Below are 21,186 nucleotides of genomic sequence, written 5' to 3' on the forward strand. Positions count from 1 at the left end.
CTAAAATCGCTCCGTTTTCTGATGAAATTCTTTACAAATTCTTTTGGGCTTGATTAAACAAATTTATTCACTTATAAGAAAAAGATCTGAGTGACTTCCTTTCAAAATAAAAGCTGATTTAGGAACCGCAAAATCGACTATTCAGTAAAATCTTTAATTATTATTAGTGTTTAGTCATAAAGAGACAATTACTTTGTGTTGTACTTAACATGTTCTATTATAATTTGATTAAAAATAAAAAAGTTTGCATTTATATCACTCCACGGGGCAATAAATCTGGTGTCCATGTCATATCTTATCTAATAACATTTTTCATGACATTCGTCTCTTTTGATTCTAAAATACTATTCTAAAATGTGCAACATTTCATATTAATCACACTCGATGTTATTTCGTCTCCACAGTTTTGATTAATCTGACATCCAATCAGAAAGAATAACATTTCAATAAGGTATTTCAACATATTTCATCATATTTATTACAGAAGAAATTATATATTTTTTAAAAAGCTTATATAAAACTTATAATTAAAAAATTTAATGGATTACATCTCTTAATTTTGCATTTTTTCGTCATCTTCCCTTCAACTTTACAGGCATTTCTTGATGTCCTTTTGTAATGTTTGTAAAATTTATTAGAATTTTGTGTTTTGATTTTGTTAAGGTATTTCACTACGTCGTTTTTTTCCTAATATTTGTAAAAGTATGATTTTATTGTAACGTTTGAGGTGTGGACTCCAGAAAAAATGACGAACCTTAAATAAACAAAACACACAAAACAGCGCCACCTGGTGGTTACCAATTGAAAAACAGCAGGAATGTGAAATTTCCTAATCATAACTTATTTTCTGTACAAATTTTTAAAAACAATAAAAGTTTTAAACAATAACTAAGCTATAAAATCCCAACATAAATCACTTTTTGTTAACTTTGCCACATTTCCTAATATGGGCATGCTTCCTAATAATACGCCAACATCCCAGGTGTCACAAAAATAACATTTGGATTCGGTTCAGGTTTCATGCTTGTTTAGCCAGAAGTGTCAGGGTGGAGCAGGGCTTTGGGTGTTTGACCTTTGAACTGCGGGATCTCTCCGGTGGGGGTTTTGGGTAACCCCTTATGGCAGGCGTCGCTGGTCAGCGCCACGGTAACGCCGCAGCTGCCCAACAAGAAGCCGATCTGCTGGCTGCCGGCGTCCTGCGAAGGCAGCAGAACGAAACATCACCGGGTCTGACGAAGACTCCTGCTGATGATGTGATGAAGGTGATCCGCCTCACGACACGCCGACATTTTATTCTGCTCATTCCACAGGCGTTGGGATCAAATCCTATGATTACTGCACAGTGTTTTATGTTACTTACTGTACAGTAATCTCAATTCTCAGAGTTGGATATTAACTAGTTATTTTTACTTAATTAATTTTACTTCAGTAACTATTTTTGAGAAAAGTTACTTTGAGTATTTTTACTGTTTCTTGAGTAAATTTCTGGATTTTCTACCCACTGAATCAAAAACAAACGTTTTAATCCACCAGAAACAGACACACAAACCTGCAGCTTTTATTAAAGTTTCATAAGTTTTTTATTGAAAAAACTGATTTGGAAAAATTTTCTTTTGGCTGATTTAATAATTTTTTTGGTGCTTGTATGAATTATTGTCATTTTGTTTGTTAAAATACCAAAGTTTCCTCTAAACGTATTTCCTAAACAATAATTCATGTTTTCCGTTTGGAAGCATTTGCTGAATGGATAAAGTGATGAAAACTCACCTTCCTGGTCAGCGGTACCTCTATCGGCACCGGGACGACCTCGGCCAGCAAACAGCCGTAAAACGCCGTCATGAAGGCGCCGGGGTCGTTGTTGGGGAAGACCAGCGCCACCTACAGGCGCAGAGAGAAATCAGAGTCACGGAAATAAAGTTTGGAAGGAAAGAAAGACGGGGAAAGAACGAGTTGCTATTTGGACGAGTTTGGGACGAAACCAGACCGGACTTTTGGCTTTTAATAAGAAAAAATAAAAACTGAAGACGTCCTGCTCACATCTCTTTATCTGTTTTTATTTCGGTAACATTTAAATCGGTTTTGGTTTGCTGTTGTCTGCAGAAATACGACCGATTTGCTTATTTCATTAAAACGTTGTGTGTTGAGTTTGTTGTTTATTCAGATGTTAAATCAGTGGTTCTTAACCTGGATTCGATCGAACCCCAGGGGTTCGATGAGTCGGTCTCAGGGGTTCGGCGGAGCTTCTGCTGCGGAGGTAATGACACACTTGTGTAAAGTCGTGATGACGCCCCGCTTTGCCATCACTTGCTGCAGAGGATCACGTTACATAGCTTAGCCAATCAGAGCATCACATTATATTGCTTAGCCAATCAGAGCATCACATTATATTGCTTAGCCAATCAGAGCATCACGTTATATTGCTTAGCCAGTCAGTGCTATACGAGGAGCCCTGATTGAAGGAGCTCCACTCTCAGCATGGATTTGAACTTGTGTCTTTATTTACTTCAGTAAAGCTCACAGTTTTTACCAAATTCTGTAGCTTTCGGTGAACTTCTAAATCTGCTCCTTAGTCGCATCTTTTCGGGGTTTCTACTGCCTCTAGTGGCGTGGGGGTGGTAACACAACTAATATAATTACATTTCTAAATCAGAATACCGCAAAGTCTTTATCATTTATTATTAATTTTCATTCTCTTAAGAATATAGAGCTAATTAAATGATCTAAACAAGACCTTAAAGTGGTTCCAGTTTCTCTCGATGGCCAACCTGTTGAAACTGTGGCACATTTTAAATACCTTGGGTCGTTCCTGGACAGTCAGATCAACTTTGCTGAAAACACTGACTATATTTTGAAGAACTGATCTCAGAGATTCTACCTTTTAAGAAGACTTAGTGATCTTGGGGTGACCCAACTAGACTCTAGTTGGGATCATATTTTATTTATCACTGCAGAAGGGTTCAGTGAATGCACATATGAAACTGGTGGGTTCGGTACCTCAAAAAAGGTTAAGAACCACTGTGTTAAAATAAAAAAAATAATAAAAAGTGTAATAAATTTTTTTTTCAATTCTTTGGGGAAAAAATATTAAAAATGTAATTTAGAAAAATATTTTTTGTAAAAAAAAAGTTCCGTTGATTTTTTTTATTTTATTATTTTGTAAAAAGAAATTTGGCTTAAAGACACAAACACACTTTTCTTAAATGTTATTTTTAGTTGAACTGTCCTTTCTCGGCCCCTAAGCCAGAAGTTTAGATTTTTCCCATCAGAGGAAACAAGTTTTAGTTTCTTTTTTGTTTTTCTCTGCCTGATCCGTAAGCTTGTTAAATACCTTTTACTGCAGGATTTTATTGATTGTAAATGTTTTTACTTCCATTAAGATAAGTCTCCGTGTGTATCAAGCACACAGGACATGAACATATCAGCAGCTAACATGCTACTGCACCATGTTATCTTTGCCTTATTGGATCCAGTTCAGCTCCAGTTGCCTGCTGTGCCGTTCCCAGTAAGCCCAGTGAAGTGCTGTGTAAATGCTTTTATGCACATCACTACAGTAGATATGTTATAGGATAAGTGCAGCTGCCTTGTAATGATGCGTTAACAGATATTGAGCCGCTCAGGATTCATCTGCAGATAATTGAGGACGCATCAGACGCAGAAAATAAAGATTTTTTAAGAGCCTCTGATTGGTTGTTTGGTTTATCATTTATTCATATAAAATGTGTTGCAGCAAAATGTAACAACAGGCAGAGAAACCAACCTTAAGGCTCTTTATTCGCCTTTTCATTGCGAATCTGCTTGAAAATATTAACTATTATTAATCGTGACATTTTTAGTTATTAGTTTTCTCCTTTAGCAGAGGAATCACTGGAATGTGATTATTTTATTTTTCAGCTTTGTGCTCTTTCGGTCCCAACTTCTCTGAGGTTTTAATAACTTGGATCAGGGATGTCCAAGCTGCGGCGCGTGGGCCTTTGGTGGATTAATTTTTCGTGGCCCAACTGAAATCCAAGAGCGGCACAAACGAGGCCCCAGAAACACTTTTGGTAATTTTATAATTATATAAAGTTTATTTCTATAATTGAAACACAAAATCTCTTTATTTTTTTGCTTTTACTTCCATCTCATGGAAACATTTAGCAAGTTTTATGCACACCCATCCAGTATATTTGGCTAAAAGCAGAAAAATGTGTAGAATAAAAGTATTATTTTCTTTAAAAAATCATTTTATAGACTTAAAAAATGGAAAATAATGAACCAAAAAATTCAAGTGACTTTAAACATCCAGACAAATGGGAAAAAAATGTTTTATTCATTGTTGTGCAGATAAAAAAGAAAGAATTCACCAGAATATTGTTTTAGTTCTTAATTGGGGAAAATATGTAAATTATTTAAGTTCCTCCAGGATTTTGCAAAATCTTTCTGTAATTTATTCCTAATCTAAATCACAGATTTTCTTGTGCTACTTTGGAAATATTTTCAAGGAATTTTATGATATTTGCGCTTACGTTTAGCAGAAAGAAATACCGCCACCTGCAGGTGGGAGTTAGCATCATTTAAACCCAAAGTTTTTCACCATTTTTGTTGAAAATCTGGAATAGACTCACAATTTTGCATAAACTTCACTGGTAGGATTGGAAAAAACAGGCGAGTCTGAACTAAACACCTTCAATCATACAAATGGAGAATTACACAAAGTTAAATAACCTCCGGTAACAATTTAAAATTCACCCATTTCCAGTTCATAACCAGCTCTCAGGGTAACTGAATCTGCCTTTAAACATGTTTCATTAAAGCTAATTTATCCTTGAAGAGAGCAGCTAACAAAGGCTGGTCTGTAATTCCCACAGAGCAGAAGGGAAAAAGCAGAGGCCTCATAATTAAAACAGCGCTCAGTTGCCCAGCATTGTGTCAGCCTTGACTCATTTTCCAGCTGAGCTCCAGATCAAGCTTAAAATAAAGATGAAAGCGAAGCAGCGCAGACACTCGGGGCGTCGCATGACATCAGAAACACGCAGGGCTGCAGCTGAAGCGTTTTCCGTTTCAGTTTGAATTTCCCTTAATGTCCTGAGCGAAGGGTTCACACGTCCACAACGGGACGGAGAGAGGAAGCTCTGCGCCGTGTGCTGCGTTAAATTAAAAAGTCTGAGCGACGACGTCACATAAAAATCATAAATTCAACCCAGCTGCACTGGGATTTGTCTAAACCTGAAGGAAACGATGACGGCTGGTGTCAGTTTCTACATGCTGCTCATCTTTTAATGCCATGAAAAAAGATCAGTTATCTGCTGCTAACCCTATCAAGGGCCTCCCAAAATCAGTCTAAGGGCCACAAATGGCCCCCGGGCCGCACTTTGAGAACCCCTGACCTTCACACTCGTTCATCCTGCTAATTAAACTTGATCATAATCAGACTTCTGTTGAACGCTTTACGAACTCAAAGCGACTCGCATGCGCGGAAAAACAACGTCTCACTTCCTGTTTATGTAAATAACAGTGAACGGCGCCATCTATGGGTGGATTTTAAAGCTGTTCAGCAACGGGAGCCGACTGAATCGTCACACGGTCATAAAAAGACAAAGGAATGTGACAAAAGGAAAACACACGTCTGTCTTCTTCTGGTGTTTAGCTTCACATATGGAAGAGGCACAAATCAAACCGCAGTGAATCTGATTTGTTGATTTTGCCTCCAACTTAAACAATTTCAGATTTGCAAAGTTTTGCCTGTTAGAGACTAAAGTTGAGACGTTTTTCCACGGCATCGTGTTTGGAGAAAACCAGACGTGCTTCGTTAAACCCACCCGGTCTCCGGGTCGAACCAGCGGTTCCTGCTTGGTTCCCAGTTTGTGCAGCAGGTTGTACGCCACCTTCACACTCCTGGACCACAGTTTACCTGCAAGCACATCAAAACAGAGCAGGTTACAAATACTTAGAGCGTTTTGTCACGTGGGCAAAAATCAACATGTCAATTACACACCAACAAATAAAAATAAAGGAGATTAAAATAAAATCAGGCAAATAAAAGTCATCTGATTTTGTTGTTTTTTTTGTAGATAAAGGAAAATTCAACATTTTTGTATTTAATGAAACTAAATAAAATTTAGTTTCATTAAACTAAATTTTAGTTTAATGAAAGTTAAACTAAAATTTAACTTTGCTATAGATAGTGATGGCTGTTGGCAGGAGAAACCTCCTGTAGCAGTCTGTGTTACAGTGAACTTGAAGGTACCTCTGACTGAAGACAGTCCGTTTTCTCATAAAATTATTTTCAAATTCTTTTAAAGATTGATTGAACAAATTTATTAAGTTATAAAAATATGATTTGAATCACTTTCTTTCAAAATAAAAGCTGATTTAGGCAACTTTTCAGAAAAGCCTCTCATTGCAACAGCTTGGTTATAAAAAAGACAAACATTTTGTGTTGTACTTTACATTTTCCACTATGTTGGTTATAATTTTACCTCAACTAAAATTAGTAAAGTTCTTACTTGTATTGTGTTGAATTGCACAAAATACAAAATACAGCTTTTATGATATCATCACTCCCCACATCCAAGATCCTGCAGGACAGAGACGATCCCCCGAAGCGTTCGACCAATCGGACGCTGCGTCTTGAGGGAGGAACGGTTTGGAAATGATCACAGATTTCTCAACGTGAAATAAACCCAGCAGGCTTTTTTAATTAACAGCCGACTTCAGAGAAAAACCCACAACACACCAGGAGAAGTGGTGAAGGCCAGAGGAGGGATTTGTTACACATGTTTAAGTGACACAGATCAACCTTTTCACCTCCTCAGATGGAAAATACCTAAAAAAAATAATAAATCTTTCCATCTGGAAAAAGGTGCAAGTCACTTTAACAATCCCTCAGAGCCACATGAAGCCAATAAACACTGTCAAATCTTTCTGATCAGTTTCATTCTGCCTGCCAGCTCCGTTCATTAATGTTGTAACCCCAAACAAAGGAATCGGCTCCATCCGCTCCTTTTTATCCCTCATTTCAAAACGTTACACCGATATCATTATGCATGAGCAATCCAGCGTGAAATGCTGATTTTCTTTCTTTCTTCCAAGTGTTTGTCAGAACTAATGAACAGGAGATAATGAGATCTTGGAGATTCAAGGCGGCAGACGGACGTGGCCGTAAATCGCCGTGTTTTCATGTCTGAATTTACTAACGGAGGCAAAACAAGAAGGGGAAGCTTTCCCGTTTCCATTTCCCTCCAGATTTACCGCCGCAAAGCAAAACAAAACAAAACCAAAGGCGAACTCTGTCAAACACAACAGCTTGAAGGAAATAATCTGGACTGTTTAATCCTGGATGAATGACGAATCTGGACCAGACGACGAAGAAACAACGATCTGAAAATCTGAGACTCAAAGCTCCTCCTACTTCCCTCGTATGGTTATCCATCCATTTTCTTTCACCCTTGTCCCTCAGTGGGGTCAGGAGGGTTGCTGGTGCACATCTCCAGCTAACGTTCCGGGCGAGAGGCGGGGTCACCTGGACAGGTCACCAGTCTGTCGCAGGGCAACACAGAGACACACAGGACAAACAACCATGCATACAACAACTAGGGACAATTTAGACAGACCAATTAACCTGACAGTCATGTTTTTGGACTGTGGGAGGAAACCGGAGTACCTGGAGAAAACCCACCATGCACAGGGAGAACATGCAAACTCCATGCAGAAAGACCGGGGCCGGGAATCGAACCCAGAACCTTCTTGCTGCAAGGCAACAGCTCTACCAACTGCGCCACTGTGCAGCCACCCTCGTATGTTTAGTTTCTACTAATTTGACTACAATCAGTCAGAGTGGCATTAATTATCGCACTCCTACGGAGGATTAGGGCCACTGAAAACAAATTCTGAGATTAACGCCAGAAATCAAAGGAAAACATTGTTGTTTTCTTCAGTTGTCCTATTTCTTAGTTTTCCTTTGCTAGCAGAAGCTCAGACTCTATTTTATCCCATCTCTCTTACATGAATGACTGGAAACACACACATCTTCCTGCGTTGCCACCAGACGATTCTGCCTCTTGCAGCTTTTGCACCGTTTCTTCCATCTTTATCCGAGTCACGGCTAGAAGTGACTCAGCATTTCCTGACATGACCAAGCATGTTTTCCTTCACCAAAGCAGATTCAAGCTGATCATTTGTGGCCAACAGAGGGAAGTTTTAAACTTCCTCCTTATATTTTGGAGTTGAAATCTTGGTATATTTAAATCTCAGAGAAATTCGGCTCCTGACTGCGTGGAAACTTTTCCCATCGTGAATCAAAGTGCGTTTCTCTGCTGGCTGCTATGAGAGGTTATCAGCAGAGCTGAAGTGGGCATCATGAATTCCCTCTGTTCTCCGGGGGCGAAGGACGGCTCGGCAGGAAGGAAACAAAACAAGTTTGTCTTTGTGGGCCGACATCAAAGGCGAGACACGACAGGAATCAGAGATAGAGAGGAAAGAGAGAGGATGAGATTTAGATTCAGCACACACACACACACACACCTGCTGAAATCTCACCGTGTTTCTGTCTCCTGTGGTCGACTCCTGAACGCAGGCTGGAGACATTTCACAGTCTGGTGAGCGCTCATATCGTCTCATCATCCACAGCGGGCAAACGCCTCTCACATCACTGACATCAGTCACACACAACCTGAACTGCTGCTTGGAGAAAAACGATGCTAATCCCCTGAGACCAGGGCTAGCATAAAGCTGCAGAAACTCCTACCAAACTGTGTTATTCAAAATAACACTTTTGTTTTCTTTTGAGTGACCGACAAGCTCTGCTCACAGCATGTGTTCACTACTTATTCTGCTCTGAATATTATGTTGGTACAGCAGTTGAACTTTAGCTTCCATTTAGCATTAGCTTTTGGTAAATACCTTGATGTTATTGGGCTTTAGCTTCTGCTAAATATTATATTGGTATATCACTTTAGTGTTAACTTCATCTAAAAACTGTTAGTATCGGACTGTAGCGTTAGCTTTTGCTAAATACTATGTTAATATTTTACTTTCATCGTTTTGGTCTTGTAGTTTAGCGTTAGCTTCCACTAAATACCAGCTACTTGGTATAGCACTTTAACATTAGCTTCCACTAAATACTGTGTTGATGTAGCGCTTAAGCATTAGCTTTTCCTAAATACCATGTTGTTATTGCGCTTTAGCTTCTGCTAAACATTATGTTGGTATATCACTTTAGTGTTATACCAACTAATGTTTATTATTATTGCTTTTTAACAGAGCACAAGAGAAGAAACTACGGTTTTATAGTTTGGCAAATGCACAAAAAAAATTGTTAGCATATGTTTAGTTCCAAGAAAAACATGAAATCTTGAGGAATCTTGCAAGTCCCACTTAAAAAATATAATAAAACAATTAAACTGTTGTCATTCCAGCAACCAAGCTGACAAACCATTTCAGGCACAGATCCATCCTTAACTAATCCGACGTCCGAGGCGTTTTTAAAGCAACCCTTCACCTCGTTCTCCTTTCAGGTGCGACTCTGTGTGATAATCTGTGCTTTCGCTGCCATGTGAGGATCATTTCAGTCTCTCTGCTGCTCAGCGGGACGTTCGGCTCTAAATTCATGAGGACCTGCAGCCTGTTCACAGCAGCTAAATCTCCTTATTTACGCCGTTTTCTCTGCTGCCGTTTGCTTCTCTAATCAATCTCCAGGCTCCGGCTGAAACTCAAACCTGAGAGGAAACCGTAATGCGATTCAGCCGGAGCAAATTAATTTAGAGAGCTGGAGCCGGGTGAGATGGTTGATATATGTTCGTATCGCTTTAAATTACTTTATTCCAAACTGGATGGCATGTTTAGGCCATGTTTGCACAAGTGGATTTAACCTTTTTCACTGTGGCGCCTTGAAGTGGAGCAGCAGTTGCTTTAAATCTATTTATTTATTGCTCCATCAGATGCATCTGTTCAGTTTCTGACCTGAATTTCATGGGAACAGTCAAAGTTTTAAAAAAAAAGTTTTTATTCGCATGAGTCACTTTGCAATTGATTTAAAGAAAACTCTGAGAAACTGAACGTTTGGGAGAGAAACACAAACAAAAGGGATAATAATCAAACGCTGCCTCCTCCTGCACTCTTTGAAACATCTTTTTCACAGGTTGCTAATGTGCTTAGCGCTCTGCTCGGCTGCCATTAGGGGAATTATGCTCCCACTGCGGCGCTGGGCATCGTTTGATGCTTCCGTTAATCAGCTCTCGGCGTAAAACTGAATTGTTTTGAGCGTTTTTCTCTCCACACAACAACCTGGAGGAAGAATTGGATCATGCACTGCAAAAACACAAAATCTTACCTGAGTATTTGTAGTCTAGATTCTACTGCAAATATCTTAGATCAGCTGAAATAAGACAAAACTATCTTGTAATTTAAGATATAGGAGGTAATAATTCCTTTTGATTAAAAAGTGCTAGTCCCATTGGCAGATTATTTTACTTATAACAAGGGAAACGTGTTTTCTTATAAGTAAAATAATCTGCCAATGCAACCAATGCTTTTTGATCAATATTGAGAAACTATTGACTTAGAGCTCAAACGTCTTGCTGGAGCAACAAAAGCAGCATTCAGCACCACAAACACCTGAAACAAAGAGGTTTTTTTAAATCTAGATTATAATCCCACCTGTTTTGCACTTGTAAAAATGTAATATTTCAGTTGTTAACTGTGTTTTTTATTTGTATTTTTGTGTTTTTATGATATGAAGCCCTCTGAGCTGCTTTGCTGCTGAAATGTGTTACACATAAACATGACTGATTGATTTGTAACTTAGTTTTGCATTATTTGTATTATTTAACCTGGAAAACCAAAAAACACTTGGTAAGATTTCGTGTTTTTGCAGTGCACAGGATCACACGGGAACAGAAATGCCACTTTTGGTGGGTAGTTTTCCGTCTTCTGACGGCCTTCCTACCGTAGGTGAGAACGTAGAGCGGCTTGCCGTTGGTGTCCATGGTGGTCAGACACGGCGCCTTCGGGGAGATGGTGCCCCACCGCTGCAGCGCCGCCTCCAGGGACGGCGGCCAGTTGGTCACCACGCCCAGCTGCTCGCCTCGCATGGCCGCCATCTGCGCCCCCTCGGCTTTGGGAAGGTTGGGGTCCGGCTGCTGGACTGCAGAGGAGAGGAAAACGCCAGAAGAGGAGCGATGAGGTCGCTGATCTGTTGATGATGTGTGCAAATCTTCGTCTATTTTCTGCTAAAAAGACATTGCTTGCATTAAGTCTGCAGCATGTAACTTTAATGAGGTTTATGTTTACATACACTGCAAAAACACAAAATCTTACCATGTAATTTGGTCTGGTTTCTAGAGCTTAAAATAAGAAACTTAATTCACAAATTACTTTTCAGTAAGAAATCTGAGCTTGATTTAAAATAATTCCTTAATACTGATGAGAAAGTACTAGTTCAAATGGCAGATTATTTTACTTATAACAACATACTGTTCCCATGTTTTTAGTGAAACAATCTGCCAGTGAAACTTTTTTCATCAATATTAAGGAATTACTGCCTTAAAACAAGCTCGTATTTCTTGCTGAGAAGTTACTTTTATTGTCTTATTTAAAGTGCTCTAAGACATTTGTAGTAGTTGGTAGGACATTGTGTTTTTGCAGTGTATCTGTTTCCACCAATCATCTTGCCGTTTGTAGCCGTTTTTCTACGATTCTCCTCATTTCTCTAAAACTTTCCCAAACTTATCCAAATCCAATTAGTCCCTGAGGTTATTTTTCAGATAATCTACCATCTGTACCTAAACACAACCACTCACCATGTGTTGGTGGAGCTTTGATCGAGTCAGATTAAACTGCATTCTCAGAAAATTCAGCAGCACCTTTTGTGTCTGTTCATAAAATTTTGGCTTTTAACAGCAAAAGGAAATCATCCAACGAACTAAACCTGCTTTTTAAGGCCTTAAACTCTGAGCATTTTAATGAAAACAACATGTTTCATCCACGGTGATGAATTTTAACCACGCGCTGAGCCAAACATTTACTATTCATGCTTAAATTATGAATTAACTTCTGGTTCTGCAGCGTTTGATACTGAAAGCAGGAGGAAATATTCATCAGCGTGGCTCGCCTTTGTCCAGGGAATGTGGCCATTTTGTCTGAATTAAGCATTTTTCAGCTTCATGAGGTGAAACAAATGCTGGTTGAAAGAAAAAAGGCAGTAAATCCCAATCTGGGATTAGATTTATGAGAATTTTAAATATTTTCTCTTTACCCTCCAGAAGCTCCTCAAAGTCATCGACGAAGAACTCCCTGAGCGGCGGCCGTTTGGGTCTCTTCAGCGTGTTGACCAGCTGCTGGATCTTGGCTGAAACTCTGCTGCTGACTGGAACACCTGCAGACAAAAACAGCTTAATCTGAGGTCTAATCTGGGATTTCCTGGAGTTTCACCTCAAGTCCTGGCAAACAAAGCAGAACAACTAGAGGATAAAAATGAGATTAAAGGCTGAGGCTGCAGATTTGTTTCTATTGGCCACAGAATTACACAATTTGTCATTTTGAAAATAAATTTGCTGACTGGAAACAAAGGACAATTTTGAAAATTTTGTTTTTTTATTTTGCAAAACTTCAATGGAAACTCTTTTTTTGGAATCACAAGTCACATGATTAACAACCTGATGTTGCTACTGCTGGAAACCACAAAAAAGACGACAGGAAGGAGAGGGATTTAAAACAACAACAAAAAAACATAATTCTGAGATCACACTTAAAAACTCTGAGATTTGTCATAATTTAAGTCAAATTCTGATATTAAAGTCACAACCATCAAATTTAAAATAATAATTTTGAGAATAATGTCAGAATCTCCTTGTTTTCCCCAAAACACGGATAATTTAACAGATTTTCTTCACTCTAGAAAAAAAGCTTCATATTTTTACATCCTGGATTTTTATATAACGTTACAAAACAAACTAAAAATTTCTCACTTATACTCCAGACTTATTCTTTATTCCCGAAATGTTTATTAATCTCAATAAGGTGAAGTAGCAAGTTTAGTTAAATCTGGTAATTATCTGATTGTTACCAGGTAAAATCCCGCTTTGGATTTCTCTCTTTATTTCATTTTTATGATTCGTTTCAGTTTGAACATTTCCACTCCAGTGAGTCAGATAAACACAGTTTTTTAAAGAAAACTAATGAACACCACGCAGGTTTTTCCCTCTCACCGTCTCCGGTCTCCATCAGCTCGGCGTTTCCATATTTGGGCGTCTGCCTGTGGGCCGCGGAGCCGCCGCCGCCGCCGGGTGGGGCCCGCTCCACCTGGATCCCGTCTGCGGCGGTGTTGTTGGTGTAGCCGGTCACATCCGGGGGTGCAGAGTGGTTTTCTGAAACAGATGTTGGAGCGAGTCAGAACCAGCTGCGGCTGGACCTGAAGTCTGAATTTCAACTGAAAACTGTTTTACTGAGCGAGTGCTCATCAAGACGGGGCGGATTCTAGATTTATCACAATTATCCATAAATCAATGATAAATTAAAACACTGAGTAACTTCCATCTGTACTATTATCGGAAGATGAAGATCTTCAGTCTGGAGCAGAGGGTTAGACTTCATAATTCATTTTATTTGTCGTTTCTGTTGTTTTGTTTATTTATTTTGGACAAAGTGTAATGATATGCCGCACCACTAGGTGGTGATGCAAGAGGATCGTTGGGAGTGAGCACACGAGGAAGTGATATAGAAAGAGAGAGGTAAAAAACAGTGTAACAAGGACTGCAGCTGTAAGTTAATAAAACACATTACTTTAAAAGACTTGACCTCCTTTATGTACAAAAGTACAAACTTTACACAAAGGTCTGAAATGAGACAAACAGCAATAAGGTTCGATGTTCGAATCCCAGCCAGTCAAAGCTGCTAAAGTCGGTTTTTAAATGAAGAAAATCAAAGTAAAAAAATCAATTCAGTGAAAATCCACCTTAACCAAAAAGCTTCCCAATAAAAGCTCTAATTTCCCACAGTCCAACTCTTCCCCTGAATGCAGCAGCTCCGGTCTTTGAAAATCTACTAAAAAAAAAAAGACTCAATTTTCTCGATATTCAGCCCATTTCGGAACCGTTTTCCGTTTCTGACGTTTCAAAGCTCCGGCGAGCCTCGGACTCTTCACATGTGCGTCATTTTTATTTATTTTTTATGCAGCTCGACCGCGGTTTAACGGCATCAAACGGTGTTTACCTCCCTTTGCCGGTGTGTGACGAGATGAATCCAAACTGAAACGAGCGAAAATGTGGATTTTATCTGCAAAAGACGGAGAGATATTCAGCAAACTGGTGTGTTTACATTTTCCTCACACGTTATTACAACGGTGAACTGAATATTTGGCACTAATAAAATATGAGAAAAAATATCTTTAATTGATCCCTGGAGAGTTTCTCAGACACAATCCAGCTTTTAATCTTATTTCTCACATGCGATTCAGAATTAGAGAGATAAATATGACCAACACTCGTGTCTTTACTTCAAAGTCTCAGATTAGTTTCACAGAAATCTTCAGTTTCTACTCATTTATATGCAAACTCTCCCTTCATGTTTTCACTTCCCTTAAACAGAGAAATTTAAATTAGCAGCATTTCTAAGGTAAAAAAGAAAATGAGGCTTTGCTTCTCATCTTTTAGCCTATTTCTGGCTAAACATTGACAACTGTTTGTTATGGTGACACAAAAAAAATCAATTTCAAAATGGAAATGTTAAAAATTAAACAATATTTAACCCTTCTTGATGCTTAAACCACACAGATGGTTTCAGGAAGTTCAGCTCATCCCCCGTTTGTTCAGCTGGCTGAAATCTGAGCCCAGACCGATCCGACCGGTCGTAAAAAAAGTCCCGAAAGCAAGACGGGAGTCTGCTGGCAGTGACGCAGCGTGCTGTAGACGGCCAGACGAACAGAACATCTCGTCCGGACCATAACGGCGCTGCATGCAGCAGGACCGGCATGTTAATTACTGCAGCGCATCTGGGCTGCTGGACTGAGAGTCAGGAGCCGTTTGTCTGTCTGGAAACGAGCGTGTGCAACTCCAGCGACAGGATCAGACGGCTGGGAGATGAAGAGGAGAGTCAGCTGAGGATGAAGACGAGGAAGGCCTGGTTCGCTGCAGGAATACCAATAAGCCGGTCCGTCTCCCAAAGACAGATTCAACCCGCCTCATAGTTAGAGAGAGTGCAGAGAAACCTTGATGAGTTGTTTTGGATCCCATTTCATTACAATTTTTGTCATTTTTAGAGGCCGTAGAAACTATTTATATTAAATTTTTACTCAATCTAAATAATTTTAGGTAACAGAGACACACAGCAGGAAAACAGTCTTCATCCCTCCAACATCTGATTTGAGATGAAGCTGCTGTGGAAACGGAAACATGCTGCAGAAAATACTCAAATCAATAAACACCATCCATCCATCCATTTTCTTGCACCCTTTTTCCCTCAGTGGGGTCAGGAGGGTTGCTGGTTCCTCTCCAGCCAACGTTTCGGGCGAGAGGCGGGGTCACCCTGGACAGGTCGCCAGTCTGTCGCAGGGCAACACAGAGACACACAGGACACACAACCATGCACACACACACTCACCTAGGGGCAATTTGGAGAGGCCAATTAACCTGACAGTCATGTTGTTGGACTGTGGGAGGAAACCGGAGTACCCGGAGAAAACCCACCATGCACAGGGAGAACATGGAGACTCCATGCAGAAAGACCCCAGGCCGGGAATCGAACCCAGAACCTTCTTGCTGCAAGGCAACAGCTCTACCAACTGCGCCACTGTGCAGCTTACAATCAATAAACACCAGACAGAAGAAAAACAACCAGGGAAACGGCCTTCGCAACGTTGTTGATCTTTATCAACAACTCACAGCTTTTATTTACTTTCATGCATCAGCAGCTCAATGCTACTGGAATTAGCATTGAAATTAGCGCTTCCACGCTAACACAGCTACAAGCTAAGGGATTCAGGAAACAACCATCGGGGTGGACAGGGGAAACTGAGCAGCAAAACGGGAAATACGACATCCATATCGGCGCCAAAGGATGGCGGGAGATCGGCCGGAAAATTCTCCGATCTCCGACTTACCGGAGCGCCGAGGCTCAGAGTTTCCGTTCTGTACCAAACCAGCCGGCTCTGCCTTCCTCCTCCTCTTCCTCAAGGAGAGGTGGCTTAAAAGGCCTGAAGAACAAGAGCGGAGGGAACCTTGAAACGAGGCGCCAGCAGAGCCGCTCAGTAAGACGCTGACCGCTCATAGTTACCCCAGCAGATTTAGCAGCTTTGCTGTGTTAAAACAAAAAGCATCTATTTTTCAGTTTCTTTTGGTCTTGATAGAAAACATTTACTTTCAGTAATAAGAACAGGATTTGGGTCACTTTGTTTCAAAATGTTTATGATAGATTTAGCCAAATTTAAGCAAGAATAAAAGCCGATTCGGGTGGAGAAAAGTTGGCTTTTCAGTAGTAAAAAAAAAGGATAAACTTTGTTTTACCTTTTGTTAAAACTTGGTGATAAAAACACAAATGATTTGTGTTGCACTTTACATTTTCCTGTATAAGAAAATTATGTTGGTAACAATTTTTACTCCGATTACAAATTAAAACGTTTCTATCTGCATCAACGAGCCACATTTGTATAATTTTTGAATTGTAGTTTGGGGCCACAAAAAGTCAGTCTAGGGGCCACAAAAGGCCCACGCGCCGCATTTTGCACAACCATTTTCTCCAGCTTTGACCTAAAACATGGAAATGAAAAGCAGAACATCTCAACACATCTGGATTCTACAAATAAAAATGATCTCAGAAAATAAAACAAGTTAAAAATCACATTTTGAGGCTTGGATTCCATGTTTCTGCAGCTCTGAAGGAGAAACATTTGAAGCTGGATAATAAAAACCCGGAGCTGCCAGAGCTTCACTCCAACAGTAAAACAGTCGTCCGTCAGAACATAAATAACGCCGAACCTTGAGTCGTTCATCAGCACTTTGCAGTAAAGCCGTTCCCCTCAGATGAAGCCACAAATTAAAGCTCCAAGGTCTGAGACAGAGCGGGCCGGATGGGCAGAAGACCTCGAACATAACGCAGATTATAACTCAAACACAGCTTAAAACGTTCAGGAAAGGCCTGAACATTTAAAAATCAGCGGTCAGGCCAGAGTCAAAGGTGAACAGAAATAACAAAAAGAACCGGATTATTTGCTGCTCATCTAAAACTGTTAGGTTTTATTTGAACAAGTGGCTCTTTAGACCTTATGAAATGACTTTTAATAACTTTGGCTAAAGATAATATAGACTGAACTAATGTTTTGAAATGTATAACAACAAATAACGGAAAGATAAAACTCAATTTCAACAAAATAAGTATTTTTAGATTTATTTTTGTCAGTAAGATGGAACCTGTACATTTAGTAGATGTTATTTCTCAAAACAGAAATAAAACAGTGGTTATTTTAAAAATAGATTTCCTAGATACTTATAATAATAATTAATTATTCGTTTCTCTGAACGTGTTTTATTTAAATGGTCTGAGGCCCAAAATGTCTCTGGATTGTAAAAGTTGTCGACTCATCTGGGAATATTTTATCAATCAAATATCGGAATAATTCCAAATTACATCAATGTTGTTGATATTTTAACGGATTTACTGCAAAAACACAACATTTTACCACATTTTTTTGATCTAGTTGTTGTGCAAATATCTTAAAATATTTGAAATAAAACAAAATTAAGTTTTAGATGAGTTTCAACAAGATGTAGGAGCTTAGTTTAGGTAAATAAATCCTTGATCTTGATGAAAATGTACTGGGTTCATTGGCAGATTATTTCATGGGGACAATATCTTGTTAATAAGTGAAATAATTGTCAATATCAATTAATTATTAGCTTAAATCATTCGCCTATTTCTTGCTGATGTTACTTGTATGTTAGCACGATTAAAATATAATTAAACCAAGAGATTTTCATTATAAACTAGACAACAAATACTTGGTAAGTCTTTGTTTTTGTTGCAGTGTTTTTAACTCGACACGTCTCTAAGTCCCATCTCACCGCCTGTTTTTCTAGTTCCATTTATCCGAGGTCGGCTGAGTGCTTTTACGTCAAGGTCTCGATGCTTTTCTGCTGCTTTTGCCTCCCTGGAAACAACTTTCCACTAATTTCAGCCAGCAGGGAAGAGTGACGCAGGAAATCAGCGGGAATGAGCTCCAAACAAACACAGACACCAGCAAACGGCCGGCGTGCGCAGAACCTGGGCCGTGGATGCTGGCGGGGTGGAGCTGGCAGGAAGCTCTGTGCGATATCGTCAGAGCTGGAGACCAACCGCGCCGGCGTGACAACAAGCAAACCTCCGCCAGCGTGTTTAGTCATGACGCTGCCACAGCAAGAGACAGGAAAAAGGTGGCAACGGGAGCTATGGAGCAATTTATACCTGCCCTGAAATCATCTTCTGCCCTTCTGTTTTCTGGTGGCAAGCTAAAAGCTAACGGTTTAGTAAAACCCTTCAATACAGGGACTAGAAAAAGTAATAACCCTTAAACTTTATCATATTTCATCATATTACCACCAATAATTTCCAATTGTATGATGTGATGGACCATGATTGTGAAGTGAAAGGTAAACAAGGTGTTCTATCATGTTTAGGGCACCAGCACTAACTTAAAGTTAGAGTAAGATAATGCTAATGAGCTAAAACAACACTAATTAATAAGAAAGTACCAAACCCTAAAAAACTCCTGTTTTTATAGTTCAAACACCAGATAAACCTCAACATGCACCAGTTCGCAGAGGAAACCATCTTAGCACTAAAACAGGAGTCTTCCATATCTCGGCTTTTTGGGGTTCAGCCAATCGGCATCAAGAAAATGAAAGGGGCTCCAGGATTGGCTGCTTTGCGAAACGTCAACCAAGGTCAAGTAGCATTGCTGCTACGTATTAAAGCTTCCTTTCTTCAAATATTTACAAAAGAATCCAAAAATACACATTATCAGCGAATAATTTAGAGTTATGCTAAAAAAAAAAGTTGAACAGCTGATATTCCACTGTAACAAAATGTGCAGAGTTCACCAGGTGTGAACATTTTGTTAAGGTACTATACAGCAAAAATAAATGAGCAGTAATATGAACACATCCCAGCATTCAACACAATCTGTAATGATAATTTCAGAGTTAAAAGTGGATCTAGACGTATAAAAGAAGGATGAATTTGTCCAAAGTGTTGTTATTAACACAGATGTAAAGAAAAGGAAATATTTAAATATCACATCAGATGTTTTGAGTCTGTTTTCCCTGAGAAATAACATTATTCTCATGTGTGACGTCACAAACTGGAGCGTTTCGATCAAACAGGAAGCCGGCTCACTGTTAAACCTGCATTTACACACTGTACACAGGGACATAAATACCAGTTCCCAACCAACACTCCCAGTTAACACCAATAAACATCAAAGCCCGAACAGTAAGCCCACCCAGCTCCCTCATGAAAGCAGGTCCACTCACTTTTATTAGAAAGCTCGACTGCAAACAGCTAAAAATAACCTGGAGGGAGGCTGCTGCCAAACGGAGACCTTCAAAACGTCCTGATGGGTTTTAACAGCATGTTTTTGAAAAAACAACAGGAAAATGGCCAGTTTATGATTCTGAGCCGGAAAGTGGAAAGAACATCAGTTTGACACAAGGCTGCACCGATTGAACGGGTTCACTCTGTAATTCAGATTTCAACTTGGAAACTACAAATTAAAATGAACTTTTTGGGTTCATCAAAATCTTTGGTGTCATTTAAGTTTAATCTGATATAAATAAGTTCTTTCAGGAGGAATGGGCCAAAGTTTAAGTGAACGCTTGCAAGAAGACTGACATTCTGGGATTAAATCAGACTAAAATGTTCCTGTGTTATCTCACTAAGGATTAGACTAAAATATTCTTAAATTTTTATGGTCTGTTCCCACTTGATAGTCCAGTAGGTTCGGTTCGACTGGGGACCAACTTTGCCAAATTTGATGCATTTTCAGCTGCTGCGATTCTCTTTCTCGCTACACTGAGTCAAACGAACCAAATTAATTGAAAAGCTGTTCCCCTCCTTGACTGTGGGGGCGCTGCAGCAGGAACCGCTGAAGGAACAACATGAAAACCTCAGAAAAAGACACTGAACGCAACTTCTTTCTTCACAAAATCTAAACAAAATTGTAGTGGCAGATTTCAGCGGTTGGAGGATTTCTTTTTTGACTGCTAGGCTAGCACTAGCAGCCATTTTTCCTGCTAGTGCTAGCCTAGCATGTTTATTTTGGTTGTATTTACCCAGAATGCCCTGAGCTGTAGTCTGCTTCCTGCTTTAGAAGCGGTCTCCGGTCCACTTGGTGTTCACATTGGCACTCGAACCGCACCAGAGTTCACTTCAACCGAACCGAAACCGAGTTTTTAGGCAGATCAGAGTTTGATTGCATATCATGGTAATCCTACATCAGTTCTTCTGTTTCTTTTTGTGCATCTGCTCTGCCTTCTCAGCTTGTAGCTGAAAGGTCCTACACAAATAAACATGAATTGAATTAATAAACTGAGCCTTCTGCACTGTTTGATTACCAGGATCAACAGGAGTTGATGTTTGTTTGGGTTTAAATTACTTTTGTTTGCAAAAATCCCAGGTCAGAATTTGAACTCATGACCACAGAAAATACAAATATGTTTTTGGTAATAAAGTTACACGAAAATGGCTAAGAGTCATTAGGCCTGTTGCAACAAGCAAAAAAAATCAATTAATCACATGATAAACATGATAAATTAAAGCATTTGTATGAGTTATCAGTTTTCTCTTTTCTCAAAAACTGGCTGAAAAATATTTTCAATGTCTTAACTAGTCCTTTTTTTAATGTCAATTCTAATTTTACTTGTTGTTTTTGTTTATTTCAATTGGATATTAAAAAGGTCTCTAATTTAACAGTGTGGTTTCCAGAATTAAACTGTATAAATACAAATTTTACAGCAATTATACCCAAAATTTGGTAAAAAATACAGTAAAATCTGTACCTGTACGTTAAAATTCTGGTATTTTACCGTAAATTGGAGAAGTTTTATTTTACAGACCAGTGTTAAATTTTATTAGAATTTAATGTTTCTTGATCTTTGAAAAAGCTCTTGCATTATTTTGCTTTCACCAAATATATTACTTGACAATTTATCGCAATAATTTCTGAGGCAATTTGTCGTCCAGCAG

At 39.2% G+C, this 21,186-nt stretch overlaps 1 protein-coding gene across 7 annotated transcripts in view; it reads right to left on the reverse strand.

Moving 5' to 3' along the window:
• LOC103479974 (disco-interacting protein 2 homolog C) overlaps positions 1–21,186 on the reverse strand; it is a 175,521-nt gene that overhangs the window by 28,279 nt on the left and 126,056 nt on the right. For 6 of the 7 annotated variants that reach the window (XM_017309917.2, XM_017309920.2, XM_017309912.2 and 3 more), the window contains exons 6-12: positions 16,073–16,165; positions 13,185–13,343; positions 12,233–12,352; positions 10,925–11,122; positions 5,799–5,890; positions 1,768–1,878; positions 1,073–1,196 (exon numbers count right to left, since the gene is read on the reverse strand). In XM_017309917.2, the coding sequence (XP_017165406.1) occupies positions 1,073–1,196; positions 1,768–1,878; positions 5,799–5,890; positions 10,925–11,122; positions 12,233–12,352; positions 13,185–13,343; positions 16,073–16,165 (897 nt within the window). The remainder of the gene's footprint in view (positions 1–1,072; positions 1,197–1,767; positions 1,879–5,798; positions 5,891–10,924; positions 11,123–12,232; positions 12,353–13,184; positions 13,344–16,072; positions 16,166–21,186) is intronic. The other variant, XM_017309915.2, reaches the window with a different exon arrangement.

Source organism: Poecilia reticulata, chromosome 17 (assembly GCF_904066995.2).
Source record: "Poecilia reticulata chromosome 17, P_reticulata-male-v2, whole genome shotgun sequence".
Classification (NCBI taxonomy): domain Eukaryota; kingdom Metazoa; phylum Chordata; class Actinopteri; order Cyprinodontiformes; family Poeciliidae; genus Poecilia; species Poecilia reticulata.